The 12,253-nt window shown below is 31.3% G+C and overlaps 1 protein-coding gene across 1 annotated transcript; it reads left to right on the forward strand.

The window, feature by feature from the left end:
- The first annotated feature begins 395 nt into the window (after positions 1-395).
- LOC149217327 (galactoside 2-alpha-L-fucosyltransferase-like) lies at positions 396-767 on the forward strand. The gene has a single exon (XM_089390183.1). It carries the CDS (start codon positions 396-398, stop codon positions 765-767), a length of 372 nt encoding a protein of 123 aa, XP_089246309.1.
- The last annotated feature ends 11,486 nt before the right edge of the window (positions 768-12,253 follow it).

Here is a 12,253-nt window from a genome sequence, read left to right on the forward strand (position 1 = left end):
ATTATTTTGTTTATTGTAGGTGCAACCTGTCGAAGGGTGAGTGGGACCACTCCCATTGTTTGAAAAGACTCTTTGGTTTAAGGGTTTCCAAAATTACGTTTCGTCATACGTCTTAACCCCTACCTAATTTTCTTCCAAGTTCTTTCTCTCGACCTCATGGCTTGGGCTCCTTGAAAATCGTGAAGAGTCTTAGGGTTTTTGGCTAGTTCTGTTAGCATAATTGTAATGAGGAAATTTTTGGTTAATTTAGATTTCTTAATGAAAAAGGAAAGGTCGCAGGCCAATACTGTTTATTTATGTTTAAGAAGGAGACTTCCCTTCTCCTACATTATCGAATAGTTCCAACAATTTTTCATATTTTCTATTGTTGCCTTCTCTAGTGATAAAAGAATGTAATGGAAGCAGAGACCCCTAATAATCGATCGCAGCAGGTGACTAAAGAAGAGAATCATGATGCTTCACATCAGCAGGAAGCTCTGGTAGACATGTGGGTTCTCAGCCTCAACGACATTCTGCTCACCAGTAAAATTTCGACATTTGGTTATGTGGCACAAGGATTGGGCGGGTTGGTTCCTTATTTCATACAAAACTTTCAGGACCAGATCTGCGAGACAAGTATAGACACTGATCCTTGTTATCACTACGCACGAAACAAAGTGGTATGCGACGTGGAAAAAGCCCTTGTGCGTGTTTTGTTGAACCAGTTCCAGTCAGTGAAATATTGCCCCGATTTTAAGGGCGGTTGGAAACTTGTACTACCATTTTAGTTTTAGTTTGTTAGTTTTCTTTTTGTTTTATCATTAAGAACCATAGTTTCGTTTATGTATCATGGGACAAATAGGTAAATTTTACAAACAAAAAAATTCGACAGTGCAATTTTTTTACAGTACTAAAATTGAATCAAACTGTTTAGGGAAGCTATTCATTTTGAAGTATAGATTGGACGATATATAAAATGTGCATGTTATGAGTGCGATGTTGTCATAAATCATGTATTGTTTCATATGTTTAATCTGAATGCAATGTTATGCAACTTCTTATAATATATTGATAGTAATTTGCCCATTCCCTTCCTGATGCTAAATTAGAACGCTTGGCTGAGAATTGACAAGAAATTTGTGTAAAGGTAGAATAACTCAAAGCAGGGAATTGAGCGGCCTGCTACAAGTTCAAATCACCAGCTCACTCACTGCTCGATCCCTCACATAACGATTTGATAGCGACGTACCACAACAAATTTCTCCAAAAACTTAGTAAAAATTATTGTATTTATAAACCAATAATAATAATAATAATAATAAATTATTGGAGTTACCCTTTTTACTATGAAAAAATCAAAAGGTTTTGGAAATTTTATTTCTGCATTAAAATAATTATTTTTTATTTAATTTTATTTTTTGTATTTATAAACCAATAATAATAATAATAATAATAATAATAAAAAATTATTGGAGTTACCCTTTTTACTATGACAAAATCAAAAGGTTTTGGAATTTTTTTTCATTAAAATATATATATATATATATATGTATATTATTTAATTTTATTGTATTTTTTATTTAATTGTTTATAGTTTTACTCTTCTTATTATGGAATGTTTTTCTTACTATGGTTAATATTTTGCAGCTTTATTACTATTTTTGTTTATGCTATTGTGAGATGTTTTTGTTTGTTTGTTAGTTAAGTAAACATATCATTCCAACTAAACAAACTAAACACTACATGCACAATATTCATTTAAGCTAAAAACAGTGACATGCCACCACGTGGCTCTTGTTTATTGTAGCCATCAACCATTTAACTTCTAAAGACCAAGACAAAAATGTTCTTTGTATGAGATAAATGTTGCAAGAAATAATTGTATTACACATCTTACAAGAGACAAGCAATTATGAAATATCAAATTCAATAACTCACACAACTTACACCTTTTTGATAATGTCTTTCGGATTAATTACATCATAAGTTGTTGGTCAACGTTTTGAACCGTCTAATGTTGTTCATACTTAAGACAAAGGTGAAAAAATCAATCAATCAGAATGTTTAAAAAACAGAGATGCATCCGGTTCCAAAGTTAGCCATTAGGAAATCGCTGTTAGGAATTAGCTGTTAAAAATTAGTTGTTGAATAAATTTATAAATTTATTATCATTTTGTTTTATTTTATTTTTATTTTTAATTAAAATAATATTGAATTCAAATTCTTTAAATTAAATTAATAATAATAGAATAAGAAATGAATATTTGTAAATGTATAATCATAATTAAAAATAAGTTTAATCTATTTTTATCAAATAGTTTTTAAATCAAATTAATAATATTCAACAATTAGTTTCAAATGTTATTATATTAAAATATTAGAGAATATTTTAATAGGAAAGTCAAAGAGGATATATATATATATATATTAAAAAATAATAATAATAAATATATATATATATTAAAAAATAATAATATATATATATATATATATATATATATATATATATATATATATATATATATATATTATATATATATATATATATATATATTATTATTTTTTAATATATATATATATATTTATTATTATTATTTTTAATATATATATATATATTTATTATTATTATTTATATATATATATATATATATATATATATATATATTTTTTCGAAGAGAGGGCAGGGATCCAACTTCTACTTAACTTCCAACCATCGCCCCTGTTAAGATTAATAGCGTGTTTTTCAATTTCAATGACCTCTCTAAGCTTCCTATGATGGAAGTGATCAATCTTCCCGATGACCTGAAAATCTTCAATGCGGAAATGGTGTTTGGGTTTCACCGCATATTAAGCTAAAGTTGAGGAACAAGAACGATTGTGTTTAATATATGTTGCATGTTCTTGGATTCTTTGGTTAATGGAGCGACCAATTTCCCTAATGTAGGGAATCCCACATGAACATGGGATGGAGTAGACTCCTTTCATGTATTTAGGGTTTATATTGGGATTTATTCCTCTCTGCAGCATTGTTATCGCCCGCTCCAACTACCTTGGTGGCGGCCTTTTGGCGTTGTGTTGGGGTTAGAGGTCGATTCTCAGAATCAACCCCCCAGCACTGCTATCACAATGTGTTGTTGGGGGGTCGATACGGGGAATCAACCCCACGTCTTAGTTGTGTCGCCAAGGCGATAGGAGAAATCCACCTCCCTAGCAGTGGTCCTTTGGCAACACGACCAGATAATTTTTTTTTAAGTTTTTTTTTTTTTTTTTTTTTTTAATTTTCTTTTTTTGTGTTTTTTTTTAAGATACATGTTTTTAATGTTTTTTTTTTTCAACAAAACAAGTAGCATTTTCTTTAATAAAATTGGAAATAGGTCAGGTCCCATACAATCATGGAGAGAAAGCTCTCAAAATTGTTCAACAGTTTAACTAGAAGAAGGACCCTATTGCTACCGTGTTATTTACATACACACTTTTTACATAGTTTATACTATAAACCTTCCAAAAGACTCCACCAAACTCTACTGCTCAATAAAACATAAATTTAACAAGAAAGAGACAACTACTACTCGCTGCTTCCAGGGTCGACTTCTCCCAGATCCTTGTCAGGAGGCATGACCATTTCTTCAACTCTGCCTGCCCCAAGATCCAGGTCCCGATTTGCAGCGCCAACAACACCCTCATCTTGAGGAGTCAAGCAATCCATGAATCCAAAAACTTCTTTCAGCACACCCACAATGTCTATCTCAATTTTAAATTTGATATTTTCAACCTTATAGCCAAGGTTCAAGACATCTGTAATCATAATTTCCATGGTTTTTTGAAGCAATTCCATGACCTTACGAAGACCAGACAGTTGGGCATACAAGACCACCATGTTTTCATTGATTTCCTTCACTATTTCCTTGATTACTTGCTTACAGGAGCTATCAACAATATCCCCTATATTCCCACTATGCCAAGACTCTGTCATGTCATTGCCACTTCCATTACTTGTTGAGGCCATTTTCTTGGCAATTCTCCCGTGTACTAGCAATATCCTTTGGGTTATCTGTGGCAACCAACTGTTATAAATAATCGCCTAGTCCATCGCGACATTCCTTATTATCGTTTCATCCATAAATGAGCATCGAATTTGCATTATGGTGAAATAACTATGATCCATATCCACCATCGCCAAAACCTGACTGGATCGAATTGCGATGGTACCTACCCAACCCTCCAATGGAAGCTTATTAAATAACCAGGCAAATGACCAAGGACTGAAAACACACCTCTCATGGTTCATGGCCTTCGAACTCCCGTGATCACACTTATGCATTAACTTCCTACTAACTGCCCCTCCTCCTGATGTACTGCAATACACCATCATAGTGTTGTCCATTGTAACTGCCTGTTTATTCTTTTGCAAACCCACACTCTAACTGTACTGCACTGATCTTGTATTTTTAAACCACATTATGGGATATGACATATTTCACATATGTTGTTGATACGTAAATAACCTTGCTGTAACTCCTCCCCAACGTTGGCTTGCGCACCCACCACTTGGTTATTGGCTCACTTTACATGGAAAATTTTAAAATTTTCAATCTTCTTTAAGAGATACATTATCTTTATAATAATTGGAGAGGATTTCGTCTCAATGAGGTTCTCGTGCTTGGCGAGACTCAAACATTTTTGGATTATCACCATAGAGTCACCAACAATAATCAAGTTCCTGACACCCTTAGAGATGTTGATTTTCAACCCTTGCCAAAAAGAGAGAATTTCTACTTGATTGTTCGTGGCATTGCCGAGTCCTCATGTGAACTTTAATTCAGTCTTTTCTTCGAGGTTTACTAGCACCCCTCCCTTCGAGGTTTAATATTTTTCTTTTATTATATATATATTCTTTTATTTATTTGTTTTTAAATTTTTGTTTGCTTTTAAAAAAATTGTGTTTTTATTTTTTTTTTGAATTTTTATCAATTATTTTATTGAAAATTTTATGTCTATTTTTTTACCTTTGTTTTTTTAATATATATATATATATATATTTTTTTTTTTTAGTTTCGATTTTTTTTGTTATTTTTAATTTTTAATTTATATTTTTTCTTCAATATGTTTTTATATTATTATTTTTTAAAGCTTTTTTGGTTGGTGATTTAATTTAAATTTTTAATTTTTTTCTTATCTTTGTTTTAATTTTTTTTGTAGGTGTTGCATTGATGTTCAACTAGCAACCTGGCCCTAATATGTGTTAATTTGATAGTTGATTTAAAATGAGTAAGGTTCGCCTCTACTATGTGTTAATTTGATGATTGATTTTTAATTTTTCATTGTAATGGTCACGCCCCCACTATGTGTCAATTTGATGGTTGATTTTTATGTTTTCGTTGCAATGTGCCAAGTTGTCTTATGCTAAGATTTTAAAAGAACTATAATTTTAGCATTTGGTAAAATGACTCTTTGATTTAGGTATTATTTTTAAGGGCTTTTTTTAGTCACGATATGTGATCTCAAAATATGTTGAAAATGTAAGGTTTGTTATAGTCATGATATTTGTTTTTAATTCCATGGCTGAAAATGTTGAAATTTTAAGGTTTTTTAGAGTCTTGATATTTTATCTTTAACACCATGGTTGAAAAATGCCAAATTTTTAAGGTTTTTCATAGCCATGATATTTATCTTTAACGCCATGGTTGAAAATTGTTGGATTTTTTAGGTTTTTTGGAGTCGTGATATTTTATCTTTAACGTATTGTTGAAAACTGTTATAATTCTAATGATTTTTGGAGTCAGCATATTTTATTTTCAATGCCATTGCGAAAAAATGTTGGGATTTTAGCCAAAAAAATGTTGATGGAACATCAACCCTTTTTTATTTTGGATGTTTTTTCATTTTTTTTAAGGAACGAGTATATTTGGCATTATAATGATCCGGTTTGAAGACTAGAACCTTTTACAACAAGTGCCATGATATTCCCATCTAGTATCCAAAATTCTCACCATTAAGGATTTTCTTCAAGTTCAATATTATTATGCTAAGAACATTTTTTCCCATAGTTTCTCCAAAAAAATCCAGAATAGACTACATATCAACATAACATATATTGATGTAAAATTTAAAAGCATTATAGGTCCTCCATAGCTGGAGCAACCTGGAATCCATCGTCATTCACACTACGTTGCGTGTGGCTCTCCCCTGACTCCTCGACACCGGTGTTGACTTCCTCCCTCTGTTCCATGTTGGATGCTATCTCCTTGTTGTCATTATCTCCCTGGTTGCGCACCATCCTGTTACCTTCCAACCTCCTTCCTAAGTTTTCAACCTTGAATTCTATCATTTCCACGAGCAACTATAAGCGCTCCAATTTTAACTCTAGCAACTCCAATCAACAAGAGAGTAGTTTGTTGCTTGTTCTAGATTCAGTCAACTACATCTCTGCATAGTGAGATGTCAGCGTAATTAGAAAGTCCACTACCACTACAATCCCAACCAAGTGACTTCCAATCTCCTCACCAACTTCACCCTCAACTCGCTCCATTTTCGTTTGTAATTCTGTAAATGTCGATTCAACTCTATGAAGAAATGAACTATTTTTTCCTTGATTTCCTGAGCTCCAGAATACTCCATAGATAATGGCGAATTTCCTATCCTGGTCACATTCCAAAGGCCCGCCACATTGAAAGCTATTTCGCTCATCAAGAACATCTGCATCAGGTCCATTAAAAGCTCACCATAGAAACTCTAAGAATTGAACCATTGTCCTCCATTGAACTGATATACTAGCACAAGGATTATGGTTTCACACATTTGAAATACCTCATTTATCAAATCCTTGCAAATCCATCTATTCAGTGTCGGTTCTAGGCTTACGTCGCTGCTCTAGGTGGCCATGAAAACATGATGTTCCATATTCTTATGACACCTTTCCTGCAATTTAATTAATGTGAAAGGATCCTGTATTAAAACTAGCATTTGTACATTACTCCTAAGCTTAGTACACCTCATAATTACCCTTGAATCTGACAACATGTTCAACATTAGGGAAGGGGTTTTGATATAATTCCCTCATTGTTTATCCTTAATTCCTTGTGATTTAATAAGACTCCACAATTTTCCATGTGAACAAGTTTTTCGTTCAGGTGTCTTTTGATATGAAAAATGTTTGTAGAATCAAATTGTTCCATTAAAAACTTGATCCTATGCAAGATTGGGGGGAGCCATGTGCCTCTGGTCTTGCAACGCTTTATTACTTGTTGAATGGCGATCTTGGAATGCCCAAAAATATTTAGGTGTTGAAGTCTCTTGGCTGATGCTAATTCTAATCCTTGCCATAATTTTATATATTTTTTCTAGTTATTGGTTGTCACCCCCAGTCCTTAGGCAGATTTTAACGCTCTTGTGGGTACTCTTGATAACAAAGAAGATAAGACTTGACGTAGTGGTTTTTCCAACAAAACAAACTAGTTGTAGATACTGACATATCCGAATTAACAAACTAACAAAAACTATCATACTTAAACTAGATGATAGTATCTATATAGAAAACTAAAACTGATTTCCAACAGAGAAAAATAAGAGCCAATTCGGTGATGGACTTATTAGTCCAAGATGATAACTGGGTCCGGTGGAGAGGAGTTTGCGTTGATCATGTTGAGGGGTGCTACATTGATGACTACTTCCTCTTTCTAATGAGCACTGGAGTCTGTATTTGAGTCTGATACCACGCACCGCTCCACCCTATTTAGGCTAACCACCATATTACCTAGATTGTACATGATGTCCCTTAGTATTTTTGTCAACTTTTCCTGGCTCGCAAAGAGTTTGTAATTGTCAACCTGTTTGTCTCGAATCACCGTATTAAGAAGTGTCTCCATCTGACGGTGTGTTGATATAGAATGTGTGAAATACATTCTTCTCTTTCCCAATTTTCCTAGGTTTGGAACCCATTTAAAATTGCCACTAGAAATTCCTGAGTCAAAATGATACATCCGGTCCCCGAACTCCTTTACTTCCAGAGTGAGAATCTCCTTCCTAACCTCCATGGGAGTGGAATCGAAGAAGTTTGGAACTGACTCCCACCCGAATAACCTACGATGTCTGGACGAAGAAACCCCCCAGAGCACCTCCCTTGCGGTTAGGTAATATTTGATGAAGAGCCACGTGAGCCTGAAACCTGTATGCAACACATAAGACAACCTTTTGGACTGGCTGACTTTTAATTGACTACGATAGGAAATAGAAGAATAAGACACCTCTGAAACACAAACGACCAATTTATAGTTGACAGATGGAGTGAGATTCCCCACTACTACCACAAACCGCAAGTTCTCAAGAAATATTCGAAGAAATAGTTGTTGATGACAAAAGACGTAGAATTCCTTTCCAACTAGAACTGTGGACTGAAACACTTCACTAGAAAATGTTATGGCAAGAGGAGGAAACTGTATGACACCTGGGGATGTAAAAATTGACCTAGGGATAATGAGATGATGGACTAATTTAGAACCAGATGGAGAAGGATCTGCGATTCCATACTCCACACACCAGTACATGACATTTAAATGAAATCTCAGAGGGGTCGAGGGATTGAGGTGCCGCCAATGGAAGGACAACAATCAATTCAAAAGAGGGTACAAACCCTATATTGTGTAAAAATAACACGAAAAACATTGACCATCTAGATGAAACCTAATTTGTTGCGTGAAAAACTTTTTACCTTATAGCAAATTGCTATTGAACACATTGATGAACAACATTGAAGCATGAATTGGCCAAATCCTCCTAGAATCTCGCATAAAACCAGAAATGTATACAATCTTCCCTTAGTTGTGAAACGACCAATTGAGAAACACATACCTAAATTAGAGTATAACATTAGAAATTTTCCAGAGAAATTGACGACTCTTGTTTGCCATCCTGAAATAGTAACATGATTTGTATATATAGTTGCGGTCATAATAAAACATTTACCTGGTAAGAGTTAAACTCTTAGTAATTTCCAGAACGACCACCAAGTATATTATTTACCCGAGGGCTCCACCATCCTAAGATAATGTATCATGGTGAACTCATTAATGAACCTTTTGCAGATGTCATTGAAATTCCTTATTTAAGCCAATCTGCCATAGGGGAGATGATCCATACCTGAGCCAACATAACAAATTAGATGTTTGAAGCCCTTGATGTACTCAAAACCTCGATCTCCCATCCTCATGCAATAAATTTGAAATGACCTTAATATTTGGCTGCCGTAACTTGAGATGAGAATATGCCACGTGTGTCCCATGCGAGGTATGTCCCATGCGAGGCCAAATAGATGGCGAGGCTCTTCCTCCAAAGGCCGCCTCCACCTTCACCAAACATATATTTCGCTTGCCAATCATCACCTCGATTAGAAACATATAAGAGGGAATTTGCTTCATACTTGATTTCCAATGTTTTGTTTATAATACAACACCCATCAGGGAGTCAGAAAAAATTCACTCAATGTTAAACAATATATAGACTTTATTGACAATATTATTTATACTTTGTTTGGTCACTATCCTACTCTCCCATTCATCATATCAAAGCACTAAGTGATAAAGTTTCTTTACATATGACCAAACGCATTCAAAACCCTATTAACCTTTAATTTCACATAGGTAAAAAATGTAAATTCTAATATGTCCTACAATGAATGTACAATTATTATTGAATGAAAACAAACAAATAAACGAACATATTGAAAAAAAAAAATTATTAAAAGAAAAATCGATTACAACCATAAATAAATAAATTGACATTTTTCAAAAACCATTAATATGTTATATAAATCAATTATAACAATGAATAAATAAATTGACATTTTTCAAAAACCAGTAAAATATTATATAAATCGATTATAACAATGAATAAATAAATTGACATTTTTCAAAAACCAATAATATAGTATATTGGTAATACCTAACAATTGTACGTTTTTCAAAAGTTCAACTGATAATTTATATTATATTGACAGATTTTAAAAACTAATAATATATTAATATTGGTAATACCTAACCATGGTACATTTTTCAAAAATTCAACTCCTTGAGACGAAAATAAAGGCTCACTTTGAACTTTTAGGAAACAAACAAAAAAAATCATCTTGAAAAAGCTGTGAAAAAAGCTTCACATGAAATAATAATCTTTGGATTTCCCATAATAATATTATCCATTTGCAATATCTTGATGATGGTACAATGCATCTGTCCATTTGGAGAAAGGTGCCATCAACATCTTTGATGTAAAGGCATAGGCATCCAATGAAATTCACCGTCTTTATGTATGTTCTATAATGATTTCATTTTAACCTATAAAAAGTGTAATATATAATGTGGTAGTTTAGTATGGGCTTCTTATATAAAAAGGAAAAGCAATTCAGTAAATTAATCTTGAATTAAAAAAATAACAATATAGAAATCTAAATAAAAATTATAACAATTAAATATTCACACTTTTTTTCATGGAAATTTTCAATTTGAAATTAAAATGGATATATATGTAAATATAAAATAATATGTTTGCAAAAATCAATTAATGAAATACTATGATGGTTTAAATTGTTTAAATATCATTACTAAATATTTATTTTAAAACTAGACGAATCTTGTATCATAAAAAAAGCATTAATATAAAAGATTAAAATTAAAAAATAAATATATATAAATAGTCTTTGAGATAACTGAAGAAATGTATCTAAAATAGAATAATAATGGATGGAAAAATAAATTATATTGTTGTGTCATTAAATGATGTGTTTAAGAAGTGGTTTATTAAATTTTAATTTAATAGTTTTTTAAAATCTTCTCATATATATATATATATCAATTTTTAAATTATATATATATATATATATATATATATTATTTTCTATGTTTAATATATTATTATGAATAGAAAATGATGCTCATTCACACATATCAACTACTTTAATAATTTAGTTGTGCTAGTTTCAACTATTTTAATTGGTTAATATTAAAATAAATTTACTTTTAATAAATATTGATTTTTTTTTTTATTATTAATTTCCTTTAATATTATATGCAAACTCTATGTGAACATAAGATTTATACATCTCTCATTCGCGGATAGCAGCCAGAGATGGCTGTCCTCACTGTTGGTTTGACACCTGAGTTGATAGGTTTTACCACCTTCGGAAAAAAAAGATTTATACATCTCTTTCATATTGACTTGTAAAAAATACATTTTAACAAAAAAAACACTAATTCATTTTAAAAAGCACTAATTCATTTTAACTATAAAATAGTTTAATGATAATATGTCAAATCAATAAAAGTTGTTAATGACATTTTAATTATAAAATATTTTAATCATAACATGTCAAATCAAATATTCACAACTCATGAGATTTGATTGAAATTTGGTCATAAATATTGACATTGATATGTGTACTTTGATGACACTTGGTGATATAAAAATACTATTTAGAATCCCATAAAATTAGAACCAATAAAAAAATAGAAATTCAAATTTAAAAAATTTCAAAATCTATTTTTATTTTCAAAGTATTAAGTTTAATATTTATATTTTTCAAAATTTTAATAGACTTTATAAAATTTATTTAATTTTTTCAGAACTTATTGAAAATCATTTGTGTTTGACTAAAAACAAAAACAATAAAGATCTCAAAGACTTGTATGAGAATTGAGTAATGAAATATGAGAGAAATACTTTAACATGTTTGTTTATTTAATTATAACAAGTGTTGCAAGGTAGCTTAGTCCCTAACACTTAATTTATAAATTATGTATAGAAAATTTTGCATAAAAATTTATATTTTATATTGGTCAACACTAAATTAATAGTGATTAATACGAAAATATAATTTTTATAGCCTTGCTTTGGTAGAAACCAATAAATTGAGATGTGAAGTGGATAAGGACTTGCATAAATTTTGGTGGGTAGTACCACTATTAAGTCTACACGTTTACATTTTTACTCCTACATAAGTGCTAAGGAAAACATAAATAATGGTGGAAAGAGACACCTCATAAGTATATTTATTTTACATCTTATTCATATCAATTTTTTATGCTAAGACTTCCTTAAATTATGGTGGGAAATAACATATGGTAAATATGTTATTTACTTGAGTATGAACTATTTTCAAGGATTTTAGTTTTGAATGATTTTCCTAAAAGGCTTAACAATACAAAATCACTTCAAAAATATCTAAAAATCATGCATGAATATTGCAACCATATCCATAAATTATGGCATAAATATGTGAGGCGACTGT

The sequence above is a fragment of the Pinus tabuliformis genome, chromosome 1_1, assembly GCF_031772625.1.
Source record: "Pinus tabuliformis cultivar Carrire ecotype Pingquan chromosome 1_1, CPIR1, whole genome shotgun sequence".
Classification (NCBI taxonomy): domain Eukaryota; kingdom Viridiplantae; phylum Streptophyta; class Pinopsida; order Pinales; family Pinaceae; genus Pinus; species Pinus tabuliformis.